We start from the raw sequence: 21,811 nt of genomic DNA, 5'->3' as shown, positions 1-21,811 counted from the left end.
CTCCCATTTCAGCCAAAGCAGGCTGTAAATCCATAATAGTTGTCATATGTCTCTTTCACTATAGCCTTCCTTGCACAGTGACTTAGTATTTTAGGATGCCCTGCTGAGGGGAAATTTACAGATGAGCCATTTATTTTCTAGTTTTAGTTTAGAACTTTAAAAACAATCACAGAAAACGGTCATTACTTACTGAGTAAGGAGTGCATATAGATGCATCCTCTCACCATGCAGGTAGCTAACTACCAAATGAGGAACCAAATTACACCTGTGCAGGACAACCATGAGACAGCCACTCACACTGCCTCTTGATATAGAGGGGGGTGGCTGCTTGGCGTACACTCCCACACATAGTGGATACAAAGACTTCATAGTGGCTTTAAGACTCCAGGGGGAGCCCAGGGTGGCAGTACCAATGTGGTTCACGGATGGAAGTGCAGGGCCACCCGACAAATTATTATGACGTCATTAATAGGTTGCTGGTCTGCATGATGAACTACATATAGCAGAATGGTCTGGCACTTTGTATCCACACTGTGTGGAGTATACGCCAAGCAGCCTCCCCCCTCTATATCAAGAGGCAGTGTGAGTGGCTGTCTCATCGGTGTCCTGCACAGGTGTAATTAGCTCCCTCATTTGGTAGTCAGCTACCTGCATGGTGAGAGGATGCATCTATATGCACTCCTTAGTGAGTAACTATATGGCCATTTTCTGTGATTGTTTTTAATTTTCTATATTTCCCCTTCTGTGATGCATTTAGTTTAGAACTTTAGATCACTTTGATTATGTTGATTTTAATTACATTAAAGGAGTTGTGCCAACACTAAATATATATTTTTAATGTAGTAAAGATGATTTTAATTATTTAAGCAACTGACAGCAATAAAACTTGATATCTCATTTCAAAGAAATTTACCTTTGAAGTATGCCGCCCCCTGGTGTTACAAGTGCTATTTGTTTTCTGCATCTGCATATAGATGGGTTACTGTTTATCTGGAGTCTTAATTAGAGATGAGCGAACGTACTCGTCCGAGCTTGATATTTGTGCGAATATTACGGTGTTCGGGATGCTCGTTACTCGTAACGAGTACCACGCGGTGTTCTGGTTACTTTCAGTTTCCTCTCTGAGACGTTAGCGCGCTTTTCTGGCCAATTGAAAGACAGGGAAGGCATTACAACTTCCCCCTGTGACGTTCAAGCCCTATACCACCCCCCTGCTGTGAGTGGCTGGGGAGATCTGATGTCACCCGAGTATAAAAATCGGCCCCTCCCGCGGCTCGCCACACATGCCTTGCGACTTAGCTGAAGGAAAGTACTATCGTGCTGGAGCTGCGGTAGGGAGAGCGTTAGGAGTTAGTGTAGGCTTCAAGAACCCCAACGGCCCTTCTTAGGGCCACATCTACCTGTGTGCAGGCTGCTGCTAGCAGTGGTTTTTTGTTTTTTTTCTCAAAATCGGCAGTGCAGAGCATTGCACCCGGCATTAGGGACAGAAGTGGTGCTTAGGCAGGGAGAGTGTTAGGAGTGAGTGTAGCCTTCAAGAACCTCAACGGTCCTTTCTAGGGCCACATTTAACTGTGTGGAGTACTGTGCAGGCTGCTGTTAGCTGTGTTGCTTTTTTTTTTCTTTCTCAAAATCGGCGGTGCAGAGCATTGCACCCGGCATTAGGGACAGAAGTGGTGCTTAGGCAGGGAGAGTGTTAGGAGTGAGTGTAGCCTTCAAGAACCTCAACGGTCCTTTCTAGGGCCAAATTTAACCGTGTGCAGTACTGTGCTGGCTGCTGTTAGCTGTGCTGCATTTTTTTTTTTCTTCTAAAAATCGTCTGTGCAGAGCATTGCACCCTCCATTGATACTACAGGGACAGAATTGTGTAGGCAGGGCCACAACACAGTTATTGTTCATTGAATATACGCAGTGGGGCCTTCCCTTTGCAAAAAAGCGAAAAAATTATATTTGGCCTGCCTGTGTCAGTCCTAAGGTCTCCGTGTACGTGTGTGTGCTGCGTGGAGAACGTACAAAAATCAGACGCAACCAGCTACGGTTTACTGCAGGCTTGCGCCATTGTCTTTCCTGACTGGCAAATACCTGCTCTGCCAGAGTTAATAACTCTGCTACACTAAAGTTGTGTGACACTTTTTCAGGGCCACACCAGTTATTAATTAAACGTATTGTTCATTGAATATACGCAGTGGGGCCCTCCCTTTGCAAAAAAGCAGGGAAAAAATTATATTTGGCCTGCCTGTGTCAGTCCTAAGGTCTCCGTGTACGTGTGTGCTGCGTGGAGAACGTACAAAAATCAGACGCAACCAGCTACGGTTTACTGCAGGCTTGCGCCATTGTCTTTCCTGACTGGCAAATACCTGCTCTGCCAGAGTTAATAACTCTGCTACACTAAAGTTGTGTGACACTTTTTCAGGGCCACACCACAGTTATTAATTAAACGTATTGTTCATTGAATATCCGCAGTGGGGCCTTCCCTTTGCAAAAAAGCAGGGAAAAAATTATATTTGGCCTGCAGGCTTGCGCCAATTTATTTCCTGCCTGGGAAATCAAATCACTGGTAATACAGCATGCTGAGGGGTAGGGGTAGGCCTAGAGGACGTGGACGCGGCCGAGGACGCGGAGGGCCAAGTGAGGGTGTGGGCACAGGCCGAGCTCCTGATCCAGGTGTGTCGCAGCCGACTGCTGCGCGATTAGGAGAGAGGCACGTTTCTGGCGTCCCCACATTCATCGCCCAATTAATGGGTCCACGCGGGAGACCTTTATTAGAAAATGAGCAGTGTGAGCAGGTCCTGTCCTGGATGGCAGAAAGTGCTTCCAGCAAGCTATCATCCACCCAGAGTTCTGCGCCGTCCACTGCTGCAAATCCGAATCCTCTGTCTGCTGCTCCTCCTTCCTCCCAGCTTCCTCACTCCACTACAATGACACATGCTCAGGACCGGGAACACTCCCAGGAACTTTTCTCGGGCCCCTGCTCAGATTGGGCAGCTGTGGTTCCTCTACCACCAGAGGAGTTTATCGTCACTGATGCCCAACCATTGGAAAATTTCCGGGGTCCGGGGGATGAGGCTGGGGACTTCCGGCAACTGTCTCAAGACCTTTCAGTGGGTGAGGAGGACGATGACGATGAGACACAGTTGTCTTGCAGTGAGGTAGTAGTAAGGGCAGTAAGTCCGAGGGAGCAGCGCACAGAGGATTCGGAGGAAGAGCAGCAGGACGATGAGGTGACTGACCCCACCTGGTGTACAACGCCTACACAGGACAGGTCTTCAGAGGGGGAGGCACGGGCAGCAGCAGGGCAGGTTGCAAGAGGCAGTGCGGTGGCCAGGGGTAGAGGCAGGGCCAGACCGAATAATCCACCAAGTGTTTCCCAAAGCGCCCCCTCGCGCCATGCCACCCTGCAGAGGCCGAGGTGCTCTAAGGTCTGGCAGTTTTTCACAGAGACGCCTGACGACCGACGAACAGTGGTGTGCAACCTTTGTCGCGCCAAGATCAGCCGGGGAGCCACCACCAACAGCCTGACCACCACCAGCATGCGCAGACATATGATGGCCAAGCACCCCACAAGGTGGGACGAAGGCTGTTCACCGCCTCCGGTTTGCACCGCTGCCTCTCCCCCTGTGCCCCAACCTGCCACTGAGATCCAACCCCCCTCTCAGGACACAGGCACGACCGTCTCATGGCCTGCACCCACACCCTCACCTCCGCTGTCCTCGGCCCAATCCAGCAATGTCTCGCACCGCACCGTCCAGCCGTCGCTAGCGCAACTGTTGGAGCGCAAGCGCAAGTACGCCGCCACGCACCCGCACGCTCAATCGTTAACCGTCCACATAGCCAAATTTATCAGCCTTGAGATGCTGCCGTATAGGGTTGTGGAAACGGAGTCCTTCAAAGCTATGATGGCGGCGGCGGCCCCAAGCTACTCAGTTCCCAGTCGCCACTACTTTTCCCGATGTGCCGTCCCAGCCCTGCACGACCACGTCTCCCGCAACATTGTACGCGCCCTCACCAATGCGGTTAGTGGCAAGGTCCACTTAACTACGGACACGTGGACAAGCACAGGCGGGCAGGGCCACTACATCTCCCTGACGGCACATTGGGTGAATTTAGTGGAAGCTGGGACAGAGTCAGAGCCAGGGACCGCTCACGTCCTACCCACCCCCAGAATTGCGGGCCTCAGCTCGGTGGTGGTATGTTCGGCGGTGTATGCTTCTTCCACTAAAGCACCCTCCTCCTCCTCCTCAACCTCTGTCTCGCAATCTAGATGTGTCAGCAGCAGCAGGACGTCGCCAGCAGTCGGTGTCGCGCGGCGTGGCAGCACAGCGGTGGGCAAGCGTCAGCAGGCCGTGCTGAAACTACTCAGCTTAGGAGATAGGAGGCACACGGCCCACGAACTGCTGCAGGGTCTGACAGAGCAGACCGACCGTTGGCTTGCGCCGCTGAGCCTCCAACCGGGCATGGTCGTGTGTGACAACGGCCGTAACCTGGTGGCGGCTCTGCAGTTCGGCAGCCTCACGCACGTGCCATGCCTGGCCCACGTCTTTAATTTGGTGGTTCAGCGCTTTCTGAAAAGCTACCCACGCTTGTCAGACCTGCTCGTAAAGGTGCGCCGGCTCTGCGCACATTTCCGCAAGTCCCACACGGACGCTGCCACCCTGCGCACCCTGCAACATCGCTTTAATCTGCCAGTGCACCGACTGCTGTGCGACGTGCCCACACGGTGGAACTCTACACTCCACATGTTGGCTAGGCTCTATGAGCAGCGTAGAGCTATAGTGGAATACCAACTCCAACATGGGCGGCGCAGTGGGAGTCAGCCTCCTCAATTCTTTTCAGAAGAGTGGGCCTGGTTGGCAGACATCTGCCAGGTCCTTCGAAACTTTGAGCAGTCTACCCAGGTGGTGAGCGGCGATGCTGCAATCATTAGCGTCACCATTCCTCTGCTATGCATCTTGAGAACTTCCCTGCAAACCATAAAGGCAGCCGCTTTGCGCTCGGAAACCGAGCCGGGGGAAGACAGTATGACGCTGGATAGTCAGAGCACCCTCCTGTCTATATCTCAGCGCGTTCAGGAGGAGGAGGAGGAGCATGAGGAGGATGAGGAGGAGGGGGAAGAGACAGCTTGGCCCACTGCTGACCGTACCCATGCTGCTTGCCTGTCATCATTTCAGCGTGTATGGCCTGAGGAGGAGGAGGAGGAGGAGGAGGAGGAGGAGGAGGAGGATCCTGAAAGTGATCTTCCTAGTGCGGACAGCCATGTGTTGCGTACAGGTACCCTGGCACACATGGCTGACTTCATGTTAGGATGCCTTTCTTGTGACCCTCGCATTCAACGCATTCTGGCCACTACGGATTACTGGGTGTACACACTGCTCGACCCACGCTATAAGGAGAACCTTCCCACTCTCATTCCCGAAGAGGAAAGGGGTTCGAGAGTGTTGCTATACCACAGGACCCTGGCGGACAAGCTGATGGTAAAATTCCCATCCGACAGCGGTAGTGGCAGAAGGCGCAGTTCCGAGGGCCAGGTAGCAGGGGAGGTGCGTAGATCGAGCAGCATGTACAGCCCAGGCAGTGCAACAGTCTTTAAGGGCCTGGCCAGCTTTATGGCTCCCCAGCAAGACTGTGTCACCGCTCCCCAGTCAAGGCTGAGTCGGCGGGAGCACTGTAAAAGGATGGTGAGGGAGTACGTAGCCGATCGCACGACCATCCTCGGTGATGCCTCTGCCCCCTACAACTACTGGGTGTCGAAGCTGGACACGTGGCCTGAACTCGCGCTGTATGCCCTGGAGGTGCTTGCTTGTCCTGCGGCTAGCGTCTTGTCGGAGAGGGTGTTTAGTGCGGCTGGGGGAATCATCACAGATAAGCGTACCCGCCTGTCAACCGACAGTGCCGACAGGCTAACACTCATCAAGATGAACAAAGCCTGGATTTCCCCAGACTTCTCTTCTCCACCAGCGGACAGCAGCGATACGTAAGCAATACGTAGGCTGCACCCGCGGATGGAAGCTACGTTCTCTCTCACCATCCAAAACGGGGACATTTCTGCTTCATCAATCTGTGTCTAATATTCCTCCTCCTCCTCCTGCTCCTCCTCCTGAAACCTCACGTAATCACGCTGAACGGGCAATTTTTCTTAGGGCCACAAGGCTCACTCATCTAATTTTTCTAAACAATTTTTATATGTTTCAATGCTCTTAAAAGCGTTGAAACTTTAACTTGAACCAATTTTTCGTTAAACTGGGCTGCCTCCAGGCCTAGTTACCACTTAAGCCACATTAACCAAAGCGATTAATGGGTTTCACCTGCCATCTTGGTTGGGCATGGCCAATTTTTACTGAGGTACATTAGTACTGTTGGTACACCAATTTTTTGGGGCCCTCACCTACAGTGTAATCATAGCAATTTGTATGTGCTTCGCCTGCACTCATGGTACAGAAGTGTGTGTGGGGTTGGCCTACACTTTAGCTACATAAATGTAACTTGGGCCTTGGCTATACTGCAGCTACTGAAATGGAACTAAGACTGCGCTCCCACTATACTGCTGCTTCAGAATTGTTACTGGGGCCTGTCTTGAGTGCTACTATTGCTGACATGGAACGAAGACTGCGCTCCCGCTATACTGCTGCTTCGGAATTGTTACTGGGGCCTGTCTTGAGTGCTACTATTGCTGACATGGAACGAAGACTGCGCTCCCGCTATACTGCTGCTTCGGAATTGTTACTGGGGCCTGTCTTGAGTGCTACTATTGCTGACATGGAACGAAGACTGCGCTCCCGCTATAATGCTGCTAGTGATATGTTAGTGGGGCCTGTCCTAATGCTACGGCTGAAAAGTTACGAATTATGGGCTCTGCCTATACCGCTGCTAATGGTATGTCTCTGGGGTGTGGAAACAGAGGCTTCCCAAAGACATGATGGCGGCGAGGCCATTTCCCAGCAACACGGTTACTGTTAAGGTGCATATAACCACGGACACGTGGAGAGGACACGTAGTGCCTCAAAAACATCCCCCTCCTCCTCCAACAGGGAAAACATTCTTGGCAAATGCCTTTGCATTGGTTCGTCTGGTGGCAGTCCAAGAATTTCACCTTTACCGACACTACAAGAGAGCCCCCCCACCATCCCCCCGCCACGGCCCACTTAATCCTGGCCACATTCCGAAAACCAACAAAATAAAACCGCGCTACTAGGTCCGCAGTCACCACCACATTACCACCAACACGGTTACTGTTAAGGTACATATTACCAGTCTGACTGGGGCATGCAGACACCTTGACAGAATGAATAGTGTGTGGCACATAGGTTCCCCATTGCTATGCCCACGTGTGCAGCTCCTGATGGCGGTGGCACAGGATTCTATTTCTCATTGCTTCTGTACAGCATTGTGGGCTATCGCCCCGCCCCTTTTAAAGAGGGTCGCTGCCTAGCCGTGCCAACCCCTCTGCAGTGTGTGCCTGCGGTTCCTCCTCATGGCAGACGCACTTCTAAATAGACATGAGGGTGGTGTGGCATGAGGGCAGCTGAAGGCTGCGCAGGGACACTTTGGTGTGCGCTGTGGGGGGGAGGGGGGGCGGTTGGTCAGCATGTAACCCAGGAGAAGTGGCAGCGGAGTGTCATCCAGGCAGTGATTGTGCTTTGTTGTAGCTAGTGTGGTGCTTAGCAAAGGTATGCCATGCTAATGAGGGCTTTTCAGAAGTAAAAGTTTTTGGGAGGGGGGGGGGCCACTCTTGCCGCTATTGTGGCTTAATAGTGGGACCTGGGAACTTGAGATGCAGCCCAACACGTAGCCCCTCGCCTGCCCTATCCGTTGCTGTGTCGTTCCCATCACTTTCTTGAATTGCCCAGATTTTCACACATGAAAACCTTAGCGAGCATCGGCGAAATACAAAAATGCTCGGGTCGCCCATTGACTTCAATGGGGTTCGTTATTCGAAACGAACCCTCGAGCATCGCGTAAAGTTCGTTCCGAGTAACGAGCACCCGAGCATTTTGGTGCTCGCTCATCTCTAGTCTTAATGCTGCGTGTTATCATGGTGTGCCGTGCTATCAAGATGGTTTATTTACACTCTAAATTACTTTACAATGTGTTTGTTGTGTTAAGATAAGAGAACAATAACTTTTTAATGTGCTAAGATGACTTTCTGCACCCTGCTATCATAATCAAGGTTAAATTTGTCCCATCTGCACTAGTTATGACATGTTGGCCAGAATGTGCAGCTAAAAGGGGCTACACCACCAAAACATCTATCATCTATCCAGAGGATAGGTTACAAATGCATGATCGATGAGGATCAGAGCACTGGGTCCTAAGGTATCGCAAGAATACTTAACCCAGAGTCCCCTAGGAGAATGAAGTGGTGGTGCGCATAACTTACTGTAATTTATAATATGTGGGTCTGATGAAGGATATAATGAGGTTCATGTGCCAAAAAAATGGCACAAACATATGCAATTACATTTCAAATATCACACTATACTTTTGTTCTTAAGGGTCTGAATATTTTTTATAGGCATTCTGTGAAAGATTTTTGCAATGCTATCTGTGATTTCCAACAAAAAGTGAGGTCTGGTTTCAATCTGTACAGAAAAGCGCATGTGTTTACCTGAAAATGCATTACTGTAGTATCTAGAGAGGGTCTGCATGATATCTTTGGAATGCTGAGTCCATGGAGCAATTTTCCTGTAGGTTTTCACCCTATGAACAAGCTGAGATCCACCATATTGTAAAGACAGAGTGTCACCATGATCCTCATAAAGCTCTTCAAATAGCCTGTTAGATAGGAATCAAGCATTGTTTTCATAAGTGCATACTGTAGTTTCTAGTAGCAATTTTAATAGCATATATGATCTTAAATAGATATGGAAATCTGTAAAGATAAACAAGGAAGATAAGACAATAAGATATCAAACATCCAGCTAACATATTTTCATTTAGCTCTTCATTGGTATTTTTTTTTCTACTTCTCCTATACAATATGTAATTACTTCATTCACATATTTTTATATATGAAATAACAGATAGAAGCATATAAAATGGATACAACACACAAAATAGAAGAATACAGTGTGTATATATAATATACATACACACACACACACACACACACACACACACACACACACACAAACATATATACATACACATACTGCAATAAGAAAGACTTCGGCAGCATCCAGGGTGCAAATTGATATGCAAAGTTGGCCGAAACGTTGCCTGTTTTTCTGTGATGGGGGAATAAAACTTTGGATATCAATTTGCACCCTGGATGCTGCCGAAGTCTTTCTTATTGCTGCATGTGTTTTTGGTGATCAGGATTCAATCACCTGTCTCTTTGGCTACTGCATAATCTATGCCCAACCCCTGGAGGGATATACAATTTGTGCTGCTGGCGACCTGCTTTCTCTATACATACACATACTGTATTTTTCTAACTATTTTGTGTCTTGTATCCATCTTAAATGCTTCTGTCTGTTAATCATAAATCTTGTGGTTTTTCCTTAACTAAGAGCATTCCAGGCATAATATCTTAGCCTTGCCAAAGTGGTACAAGAAATCTAGACTGGCGACCTTGATGTTATCAGCACCAGTTTCCAAAGAATATTCCCATGTGAGTGCTTTATATCAGGAGTTAACTGTCACTTATAAACATGTATTTTCCTTGATTCTGACTCAAAGTTGGAGTCACATAGTTTTGCTTTCAGGTGACCGGGTTGTCCTCAAAAGGACATATCGGAAAAAAGTTTGGAACTGAGATTTAATGGATCATGTGAGATTCAGCTAACAACTGCCACTTCAGTCAAATTGGAAGGAGAAGACAATTGGGTCCACGCCAGCTACTCTAAGCAAGTCTCCGTCCAAAAAGAAGAATCAATACCTGCTAGAACCATGCATATCCTTTTAGTTATGGTCATGGTACCATGTGTTTGGGGCATGAATAATATGTTGGGAAAATAATTGGGACAATATGTTTGGTCACAGTATCACAGTATGTAACCCGAAAAAAAAACACATGTCCATCCAGTTCAGCCTATTAAAAATCATGAAGTACTTACTGCAGTATTTGATAATGCAGAAAATTGAAAAACTGTTGGATATGTACTCATTATCCTATAGCATCCTCCTCTATGCCCTATGTGGCTATACTTATCACTGTGGAGGAGATCAGGTCGTAGTTTATTAAAATTCTTGGTGCCCCTGTGTTGTCACAAAAACACCAGAGCACACCCCAGTAATGGTTGGAGCATGGCTCGGTGACCCCTGGTCAGTTCTTAATAGCTCCTGGACTGGGGATCATTATGCCATATCACTTGCCCCCTATGGGGGATTGCAATGGGTTACCTAATCAATGAGTACAATGTCTGGGAGTTAAGCACATACTAGGCGAATCCCTAAATTGTTTAAATTACACAAAGAAAGTAGATTTCAAGGTTGGACAACATAGCACGGTAGAAAATTGAGCCCAAATGTAGGAGCTTTGTCCTGAGCTTTGGACGACATTCATTACCGCATGATGTTCTGTCATAAATAGTTAGCCCTGAACACACACACTCTTCAAGAAAGTTGCGGATAATTGACCAATGCCAAATGGTAAGCTTCATGTAGTGTCTATGGACACGGCTAACAGGATGGTTTATTTGTGCATTCATACCACAAATGAGGGGTTAGTTAGTGGAAGCTGCAGGCTGTCTAAATGATCAAAGCTCCATTACGGTTGGCTAATGAAACTAATGCAATTCAAGCTTTAATTATTATTACTAACCAACAGGCAATAGTGCTAGATTACCTTACAGCTGCTCAAGAGTGGCATATGCCAGTATGTTGTGTACTTTGTCACACCTGGTTATTCTCAGGCATCAAACACCGGACTACGATTTAGGGCAAAAAGGGAATCCTGTCAGCTGTATAAAAGTTGTGAAAGACCCCAAACAGTGATGAGTAATACTGAAGTAATAACTCTGGAAGCATCAATACTGGGGAACTGGGGATCTGGGGACTGGCAATAACGAATGGCAGGGCAAAAAATGGTATAGCGTGTTATAAAGCAAGGGCACTTAACGCTACCTCACAGGCTCTTGACTTATTACTGTTGGATATAGAAGATATTCAAAAAGCTGCTCTACAGTACACCGGTACAATTGATGGTATTCAATCCTAGATGAGAGAAATTTGAAGGTATGTGTTGTTTCAACCTAACTGATAATTCGGAATCAATTCATAAAAATATTCAAGATATGAAAAGGTTAGTACAGACACTCAGGCAAAACAACAACCAGGAATGGTTTGATTGGCTTTCTGATTCCTGATTCAGTGCATCTTGGCTTGGTATACTTTGTGGTGTAGTGGTAAGTTTTATAATCCTTTGCTGTTGAATTCAGTGCATATCTAATTTAGTGGGTTTTATATAATTGGTTCATGGGTCCACGAATACACAGATTCGCCACTCGTGTTGTTAAATGAAATCCAACCCAGACATAACTAAATGGTTGCGTCGTGTCGTTATGCTATATCTGTCCCAGTACACAGAACACATGAGTCCCCTACCCTCAGACCCAGGGTTAGAATAGAGCTTCCTTACAGATGGGACAGGGCCACCCTACCTGGGTGTAACTGGAAGGATTATGGATAATTCTTCGGAACGTCTATCTTCCTAGAAGTTAGATCAGGCAACACGTTCTTTAGTGAATAGCTCAAGTTTCTGGGATGAGAATGGAAATCATGCTAACTGTGGGGGCTGTGTAACACGAGGAAACAGTCGCAAAAGGGGGGATTTGTGAGAGAAGCCAGAATATTTTCTATCCTCCATCTTGTCTTGTAATCTGCTCTTCTTCATTTCTCTGTCTTTCCTTAGTGCATATTCAGATACTATGATTGTTTCTATCACAGGAATGCAAGGCCACTTTCCTAGGCCTTTAGGTCTCATGAGAAACAGCTTCAATTGGCCTGAGAGAAGTCCTGTCATTAAAGAGATGTCACTGAACTTGTTGAGTTTTTATTAACCAATGATAATAAATTAATTAGAAAAAACTATAATCATTTACAAGTGAAGCATCTTCTAGCCTTGTTTCAAATGTCTTTGTATGAATACCTCTGTGGCTTAATGAATAAATCAGACGACTTCATATCACATTCAATGCTATGTGTGATTTGGAAGCTTCCTCAAGCTTGAGCATTAACACTAACAAATTTGGCTAACTAAAAACATACCAACTAGCGAATATTTGAGCTAATAATATGCAGATTTAATTTAAAGAGAACAAAGACAAAATCTTTGTGCGTGTTATCTTCCGAATGTACCTTTAGTAGTGGTTTCATACTTGCGCTGGGGATTTTGCTTTTCTGCTCCGTTCAGGGAGCAGGAAAGGGGAATCCCTGCAGACCCCATTGACTATAATAGGGTTCCTCCTCTTTTCACCCAGCTGGGAGAGAAGAAAAAGCATTGCAGGCAGCATTTCTTTTTTTTTTTTTGTCGATATTTGCAGCCGGATGTAAGACGGAACCTCCGGCTGAAGGTTCACATGCAGATGTGAAACCACCCTAAAATAATGGTTTCTCTCTTTTTCAGGGAGGTGGGAAGGTTTTATAGCGGAGGGGGTCATCTTCTGAGAGAGTTCTGATCTCTTTCTTTCACTGTGTGTCCCCGTGGGGTCAGCTGTAGTTTGGAGGGCAGTGTAGAGGCTGGGGAGGAAGGGAGGTGGATGCACATTAAGAGGGATCCCCATGTGCTTTGATTAGAGTCTTCAGAGAGAGTTTTGTTGCCTTGCTGCTGTTCTTTTCATGGCCGATGAGGGAGGTCTCTGCACTGAAAATCTGCCACTTCATCCCTTTGTCCTGACTTCCAGCAACTAAAGTAATCTTTTAAACTCCCTTCTGATATTTCCAGCACCACGCAGTTTCAGGGGTATAGAGGTGTAGAGAACAGGCATTTTTCTCTCTTTTTCCCCCACAACATTCCCATTATCGTACATAACAATAAGAAGCAGCCATGATAGTACAAGTCCTCCTGATAGTATACTGCTATTCCATATTGTTAATAGACAGGCAGTTATATAGGAGAGAACCAGTGTAGTATTAAAGGGACAAATACCCAACTCCTCCAACCCCCTTCTTTATATTTATATATATTCTGTATTATAGTAAAGACAACCATGTCCTCCTAATGGCATGGCAGCCGCAGACGTCCCCCCTAGCCGCGTGTTGGCCGCAGATGTCCCCTTAACAGTGAGTTGGCTGCAGATGTCTACTCTGCTAAACATTTTTGCACACCATTTGGTTTGAAGTACTTTTTTTTCTTACTTTCTACCAATGAAAACTTAGGCCCTATGGTCATATTCAAATTCATAAAGAATCGGAAGACAACTGCAAATATTAAAGCCTGCTTCAATTGGACACCCTTCATTAAAATAATAGAGAGAACTATACTTACTCTCTCGCATTGCTGCCATCCAACGCAGCAGCCCCGCTGCGGTCCTGGTGAATGTTGTGATAGATGTCACAGGAAATCAGGTGACATCAATCAATGAATGGCTGCAGTGACACGTTCCTAAACTCTTGGGATCTTGGAGCTCAGGATGTGAGCGCTGATGCAAGAGTAATGAGTGGTTACACAGCAGCCTCTCATTGGCAGAGGATGCGGAGTGTAAGTATAGTTCAATTTATTATTTTAATACAGGGGGTCCTATTGAAGTGGGGTTGTCCTAATTAAAATCTCTTAGAAGTACCACTGGCGAGATATAAAATTTCTGCAACCTAGACATTTTTCGTTACTTTATTGTTTTGGCTTCATATCAGTAGCAAACTAGGTTTTTAACCACACATCAACAGCAACACAAAATAGACTCATGTGAAGCTGGGTCATCCAGCTAGTGATGTATATAGACAGAATGGATTTCATTAGTTTGTTAATACGTCAGTATTCTCTACCATTGTAACAGTGTCGCATAGAACACTACTACAGGACAGAATTCTCTGGTATAGTAGCTTTGCTGGGTATACATTTTTGTATGCTTTTGCATGTTAGAAATAAATGAATCCAATTAAATGAAAGCCACCACCAAAATAAAAGGACAACCCCAAAGGGGTATACATGCAACAAATTCACATTTCCTGTGTTTTTACATCATAGCAGTGGTAAACACAATATTTCATTGACCTTTAGGGAGAAACATCCCTTCACAGTTTCTACATATAATGAACCCAAACAAAATTTGGAATAACCTTAAAAATACATTGCATTCATTATCTCTCTTTAATTACCCGAAACCATATCATCAAGATTATAGTCTAATTTGGGCAAATCGGAATGGGTTTTGGAGCAATGGTATTGTGAGATCGGATTAACAATATTCCATCCTATTGGCAGTTACATATATTGGGATCAATTATCTTTCCCTTGGTTCTTTTATTAATTGACTATCCAACTTAAGGGGACTTTCACTCTATTTATGTAGTACCAGAGAGGTGTTATATATTTTTGGGTCTCCAGTCATTTGGGGACAACAGGGGATTATCCACCATCTACTAACCCCTAGTCTTGAATCTACCCTCGCGGTCTACATAATCTCTACTCTTTGCTCTATTTTCCCGGACACAACCACTAGTTGGGGTCTGATATATGTTTGTCTGTTTGAGCCCCAGTATTTTAAGTTTATACAAATAAAATTTAGTTTTAGAAGCACACGTCCCATCTGTGAAGGTGCATAGTTACACAGCATCCATCAACCTATATATTTATTGCAAAATTGTGCCCAGACTGAAAATGCCTAGACAAACCATTTAAACGGTTGCCCTACTGGATAGGATCTAATTTACGGATTGGTGGTGTATGATCAATGGGACCCCCATTGAACCTAAAAACGTCATAAGTGTTGACGAATAAGCAGAGTGGTAGTTACACATACCCTCTGTGGCTCCATTCATTTCAGTGAGACCACCAGAGATACCAGAGTTCAATCTCTCTCCATCTCTGGTAGTCGCGCTAAAATGCATGAAGCAATAGTCGCACATATGAGCACTGCTCCATGAATTCAGAGACTTTTGACATCCCTATTCTCACTATCAGTGGCAGTCCAAGCTGTTGGACCATCACTGACCAGATAGTTATCCCCATTGTTGTGGATTGGGCCGAACTTTATTTTCTGAAACAACCTCTTGAAGCCACTTTATTAAGAAATAATTGTACAACCTTATTTATCAAATGTATCTAAGATAGCAATGCCTCAAAACACAAATGAATGGATCAAAATTATCATACCTAACTGCGTCTGTATCAAACTGCAAATTTGGTTTATCGATCAGTCCTAAGGAATACAGCTGATATGCCAAGGCACACTTTCCCACCATGAATTGTGCAGTATTAGTTCGGTCTAAGCAGTCGACGCAGTTTGTTCTAAGGACACCTGTCTAAAGAGAGAAGAAAAGAGAAACACATAAGACTTAATAATTAAAAAAAATATATCACACATGAGAAAGAAAAACAAAAAGGAAACATGCTTGAGTGGCAGCACTTAATCCTTTATGTCTGTTGTGTGAAAATATGAAGGTCTGTTTGTTAAGCAATACTTGAATTGGAGAAATTATGCTGTCCGACTGTCAACTAACATTCATTCATAATTAGTTGCCATTTAGTTTAACAGGGTAGGTACTTTATGTGAATGGCAATAAGAATTCACCCTAGCACATGAAGAATAACTTCCAGTATATAAAGACAGAATAGTGTAGTTGACTACGACATTCCATCCAGTTAAAATGCCATACGTGAACTGAAACGTAATAAAACGCAGACCAAATTTGCACATTTGGTCTCCGTTTTACTAAAAGAGCCTATCATTCTACCTAGAGTCCAGTCTGAATGTAGTTTTCAGCATTTCAGAGAGAAACCCTAGACAGAGTCCAACGACGGGATCCCAAACACTGTTTAAATTAAGCCTTGCAGTAAAACTGGAAACATGACATGCTCTTAAATGTCGGACAGTGGTCTCAGCCGTTATCACTCCTGTAGTTTCACACAGAAACGATGATTGCTCAGTGCATGGGCGCAGAGCGGGCTGGAGATAGCTTCCGGTAGCCTGCGTCCATTCACAGTAAACAGGCAGTGGTTCATAGATTAACCGCTGCCTGTTCACACAGGCCGATCGATGTCTGAATTTTATGATTGTCTAAACCACACGACAAACGATAAGAGAACTAATTATTGTTTAATTGCTCACAGTGTTTGGACTTAATATTTATCGTTCAGATTTGCACAATCCATCCTGGACACAAATTCTAGTCAGTTATATAACCCATTCAGCAACCATTTGTCACTAGTGCAAACCTTTTCAAGGAACTACTTGACTAAAGCAAGTTGCTTCAGTGACCCATATAAATGATCATTTTATATATACATATACACACATAAATATATGCACTGCCATACACCCCATAAAGTAAGAGTGGTGCAAAGATGATAAAAGGTCATAAATGTTTGTGTAAAAAGAGGGGCACAGTAGGATTTGCATTTTTTTCCGCAAGAATACTGGTGCAAAGTGAATTATAAATTCCCCAAAAGACACTCTTTTGCGCTTTATATATACACATGTGCTCATGTTTACTTTAGCTCTAATTTGGTTAAAGCTTATGCAACTTTTCAGAATAAGCTGCCATGTGAGTGCACATACAGTACAGTAAATATAAAACATAAAACATCTACACACTTCTGTTAAAATGCCAGGTTTTTGTCATGTTAAAAAAAATCTGATATAGATGAATCATTTCAGATTTATTTCCATCTTCAATATGAACCAATATCTGTACAATCCCATTGAAAAACAAACTAAAAAATTTATGAAAATAACTGAAGAAAATTGATACAGGAGGCTGCCAAGATGCCTACAACAACATAAAAGGAGCTGAAAGAATTTCTGGCAAGTATTGGTTGTGTACTGCATGTGACAACCATCTCCCATATTCTTCATATGTCTGGGCGGTGGGCTAGGGGGGCAAGATGGAAAGAAAAACATCTAAGCCCAGTTATGTTTTACCAAAACCTACATCAAGCTCTGCCATAAGTATATGGGCGAATATGTTATGTTCTGAGGAGACCAAGGTTGAACTTTTTTGCCATAATTCCAAAAGGTATGTTTGCTGTAAAGCCAACACTGTGTATCACCAAAAGAACACCATAACCACAGTGAAGCACGCTGGAGGCAGCATTATGCTTTGGGGTGTTTTTCTGCTGCTGGAACTGGGGCTTTAGTCAGGGTGGAAGGAATTATGAACAATTCCAAATATCAGCCCATTTTGGTACAAAACCTGCAGACCTTAGCTAAAAAGCTGAAGATGAAGAGGAATTTTACCTTTCTGCATGACAATGACTTAAAGCATAATCTCCAGATCAACAAAACAATGGTTTCGCAAAAAGATGATCAAGGGTTTGGAATGGCACAGCTAGAACCCAGACCTGAATCTCATGGAGGATCTGTAGGGTGACCTGAAGAGGGCATGAGATGCCTTCGAAATCTGACAGATTTGGAGCGATTTTGCAAGGTAGAGTTGCCAAGTCAAAGAGTGCATCAACAAAGTACTGGGGAGTGCATTAGGGTAGAATTTTTATATCCACTGTAAGGAACAACACTATATCTGGGCCATATGACGTGTATCCTGCATTTTTCACCATGTTTGTGTCACCATATTTTGAGAGCCATACTTTTTTTTCTGTCAATGGAGGTATCTGAGGGCATTTTCTTTGCTAGGGTTTGATTTTTAACTGGTACCATTTAGGGATGCACAAGATTTTAAAGGCTATGGAAATTTCTGTGAATAAAAAATCAACACACACATATCTTACTTAGTCCCACCATAAAAAAATGAGGCACTTTTTTTTTCAATTGAGTTTTCCTTCTCATAGATTTAGAAAGATTTATAATTGGATTGCATTCTGTCCTAAATTGAAGTTTCTTGCTGGGGGGCATTCCCAGAGCTGATCAGCTAACTGATCTCTCTGATAAAGGAGCACAAACTCTGCTTACCATTTGCCTCTCTTCTTTAAGAGGCGGGGTAGCATAACTGCTCCCAATAAATACTACACAGTATTTTTTTTGCTGCGAAATACATGGCACTAAACCTCCAAGTATTTCAGTGGGGCCTTTCACAGTAGCGTTTTTGTGCACATAAAATCACACACAGCATGTCTTATTTTCAGTGTATTAGTGCGTATTTTACGTATAAATTGCCCACTGAAATGAATAGGGTGCATAAAAAGATGAGGTAAATACGAATTGCACACGAAATACCGTGGTTTACAGCATTTTTTATGCAGGTTGCTATGCGACCAGGATGGGGGGAAAGTTGTGTCGTCATCAGCTTGCTTGTCTGGGTTTGTACTGCGCAAATATAAGCAGTAAAAACGCAGGCCGACGCACACAAAAACGCACTTCTGCACACTGTAAAAAAAATGCAGCTTTTCTGTAGTCTCATTTACCATTGGGGGATAGAATGATGGTGGTGGAACAGGTAAGCAGTGCAATTAATTACAATACAATGCTATATCAAAAGCAAATGACAAGGTGAAGGGAGATAAACTCCACTAAAAAAAGGAGCCTAGTTGTACTATGGGGACAGATGATCTGGATGGAGAACAGAGCATAACAAGACAGTAGTACTACAAGCTGCACAATGCTAGGGCACGGAGGCTGGTGAGATGATCAGCACCTCCCCACACAGTCATACAGCTCTCTGTAATGGGAGTTCATTTGATCCGGACGTATCAAAGGTTTATCCTCTTTTGCTACTTATGACTTGGAATGACTGTAATAAACAGTGACAGGCTGTTTTCCATAGACTGCCCTTCCCTATGTGGAAGACTCACGTGAACTTGCAAATAACAGACAATGTGAAGCGTTCTTTCTGTCCCTGCAGAAAACCCCTGAGCTATCGGTCAGAAATTCCTCATAAATGTATGGAGAACTGCTGGAAGTACTTCCCAATGGCACCTTATATACACCAAATAGTCACTTTATTAGAGATACCTCCTTTTCATGACTGTAGCTTTTCTATATGGAAATTACACATGTAACTCAGAAGTGCAGCATAAAATCAAGTGAGCAAGTTTTCCATGGATCCGTTTCAGTGTGAACCCACATCTGAGCCAATTTGAATGAGGTCTAATTTTTGGTGCTAGACTAGGCTGAGCAAACATTTCAAACACTGCCAAACATGTAGAATGTAGAGAGTATTCAAAGAGTGGTGTGACGAAGGAAATATATCCAGCAAAAGGGGAACCTGTTAATGTAATCAGCTCCTCAAAGGGTTCAAAGGAAAGGGTTAAAAACACAGAAGTCCAGCAAGCTGTGGTTGAATACAGTGCTGGGCTGCACAACTCCTTGTTCCTTCGCACAGAACAGCTATTATAGCAGATGACCAGTTTGAGTATTATTGCAGTCTAAAACAAACTGGAAGGCAAGACTCCAGAGCACAAAAGAGCACAACAATTTGGATCACTGAGCAGTGGAAGAACATTACAGAGTCTGACAAATCCAAGATTGCAACATGCTGATGATAGGGTCAGAATTTGGCACAAGCAACATGAATTAATTAACCCTTCATATTAAGGCTGCCTGTCCACGGGTGTTATTGAATTGCGTTCCCCGAAGCGATAATCCGGCTGCGGGGAATGCAATGCACGCATTCCATAGCAACGCTATGGAAAGCGCCAGCCCCCTTGATCACGAGCAGAGAATCATTGCGATTCTCCGCTCGCGGCTGACAATTCATAGCATGCTGCAAATTGCTGCGATTCTCTGCGTTCAATTTATCTGTCAGATAGGCTGACAGAGGAGATCCGTCTGCTGGCTCCTGCTCCCGGGCGGCGGCTACAGCAAAGCCTGTGGACAGGTAGCCTAAGGCCTCATGTCCACGGGCAAAAGAAGAATTAAAATCCGCAGCGAATTTTAACTCTTCTCCTGCCCGTGGATCCGCACCCCATAGGGATGCATTGACCACCCGCGGGTAGATAAATACCTGCGGATGGTCAATAAAAGTGATTTAAAAAAAAATGGAGCATGAAAAAATCCGGACAAGCTCCATTTTCGTGCGGGTCTCCCGCGGGGACGGCTCCTGCAGGCTTCTATTGAAGCCTATGGAAGCCGTCCGGATCCGCGGGAGACAAAAATCGGAATTTACTCACCCGCTCCGGTTCTTCTCTTCGCCGCAGCGCCATCTTCTCTCCGTCGCGGCTGGATCTTTTTTCTTTGGGCCGGCGCATGCGCGGGGCACGTCACCGACATCATCCTGCGCAACCGCCGGGCAGAAGAAAGAAGATCCGGCCGCGACGCAGAGAAGATGACGCTGCAGCGAAGGAAGGATCCGGAGCGGGCGAGAGGTGAGTTTATTCTGATTTATTCTTATTTTCAGCCCTCATGTCCGCGGGGCAGAAGGGACCCGCTAGGGATTCTCCATGGAGAATCCGGAGCGGGCCTGATTTTCCCCGTGGACATGAGGCCTAAGTGTCAAGCGTTCAGGCTGGTGAAATTTAAAGGTACAGGGCGTAATTTTTGGTAGTCTTTGATAGCTGGTTTAGCTCCTTTATCAGGATTACACTGCCAGAAGACATGACTGATAAGAGACTAGTGTGGCACAGCATGTACTCTTAAGGCCCATTTAGACACAACGATCATCGCTCAAAAGCAGTCTTTTGAGTGATAATCGTTGTGTGTACTTGCACTGACATTGTGCAGTTTTCGTTAACCAGTCACTGATCATCGTCTTTCAGAATGCTGAATGAGAACTATCAGCCTCATAAGGGATTCACAGCGGGATAAAGCTGATACCATTGTTTCAGCTGTATCCTGCTCGCTGAACACAGGCGGGGTATGAAGAACAGAGCGGTCCAAAACCATCTAAGAATAGTATACAGAGTTATGTAAACAAAAAACATGCAGCCCAAGAGTTACAATGGTGACATGCACAATACAGTTTATAACACATAAGTACAAACAAACGCCCACTGTACCTGTAAGCGCCCAGAAGGTCCAACCACTCCTCCCAGGTCATGCCACCTAGAATACATGACAGTACCACGGTTTACTCAATTATATTGTTAATGGAAAACAATGTGTAAGTACAATTCATACAGCATTTCTCAAGAATGACCACTAGTACAAGTTGATGAGGCAAGGCCAATGAATGTTCCTAAAAGGTAGAAATAATTGATAGCACTGTTTGTCTTTTATATCCACAATCTACAAGAGTTACGGTTGGATAACACTGGCAAAAGTGTAGATGCAAAAAGCAATCCCAGTGACAGCCCTACTTTGTGGAAAAGATACAAAGGGGAGAAGTGGTTAAGAGCAAAACTGGCTGACACAGAAAAGAAAAGCCACAGAAGAAAAGTTCACAGCATATCTAAGTTTTAATTTGCGTCAAAATGTAATATATAAAATGGAACTAATTATCTGAAAACGTCTAGTTAGCATTTTGCTTATAAATTATGACTTATTCGAATGAGGAAACATTGATTGAATGTCACTTCGTAATAACTAAATCCAGATGAAAAATTCTTACTTTTCATCAGGCCTCAAGATACTGCAGTATGCATCCGGTCGATTCACAAAGAATCCTGTTCTCTTGACAACGTTCTCAGCAATAACATTGAGTCGATCCAGGACGTTACAAAGTTTGCTGAAAAAAAGGAACTCAAATAAGTTGGGTTATGGATACTGTGTATGTAAAACAAGCAGATGTTATTCCAAACACACAGAAATGTAACACTTGGAAGTGTAGGCAGAAAACAAACTGGAAAGGTGTAGAAGTAATAATTCTAGGTATAACAGTGCGTCAT

General features: G+C 44.7%; 1 protein-coding gene across 5 annotated transcripts in view; it reads right to left on the bottom strand.

The window, feature by feature from the left end:
- Window positions 1-21,811, bottom strand: part of FIG4 (FIG4 phosphoinositide 5-phosphatase) — a 260,535-nt gene that overhangs the window by 120,189 nt on the left and 118,535 nt on the right. For all 5 annotated transcript variants that reach the window (XM_066607721.1, XM_066607713.1, XM_066607706.1 and 2 more), the window contains 4 exons: window positions 21,535-21,651; window positions 20,984-21,029; window positions 15,248-15,396; window positions 8,600-8,766 (listed from right to left, as the gene is read on the bottom strand). In XM_066607721.1, the coding sequence (XP_066463818.1) occupies window positions 8,600-8,766; window positions 15,248-15,396; window positions 20,984-21,029; window positions 21,535-21,651 (479 nt within the window). The remainder of the gene's footprint in view (window positions 1-8,599; window positions 8,767-15,247; window positions 15,397-20,983; window positions 21,030-21,534; window positions 21,652-21,811) is intronic.

Source organism: Eleutherodactylus coqui, chromosome 1 (genome assembly GCF_035609145.1).
Source record: "Eleutherodactylus coqui strain aEleCoq1 chromosome 1, aEleCoq1.hap1, whole genome shotgun sequence".
NCBI classification, from domain to species: Eukaryota; Metazoa; Chordata; class Amphibia; order Anura; family Eleutherodactylidae; genus Eleutherodactylus; species Eleutherodactylus coqui.
Note: the sequence above shows the minus strand (reverse complement) of the source record. Positions and strands in the feature narration are given on the sequence as shown.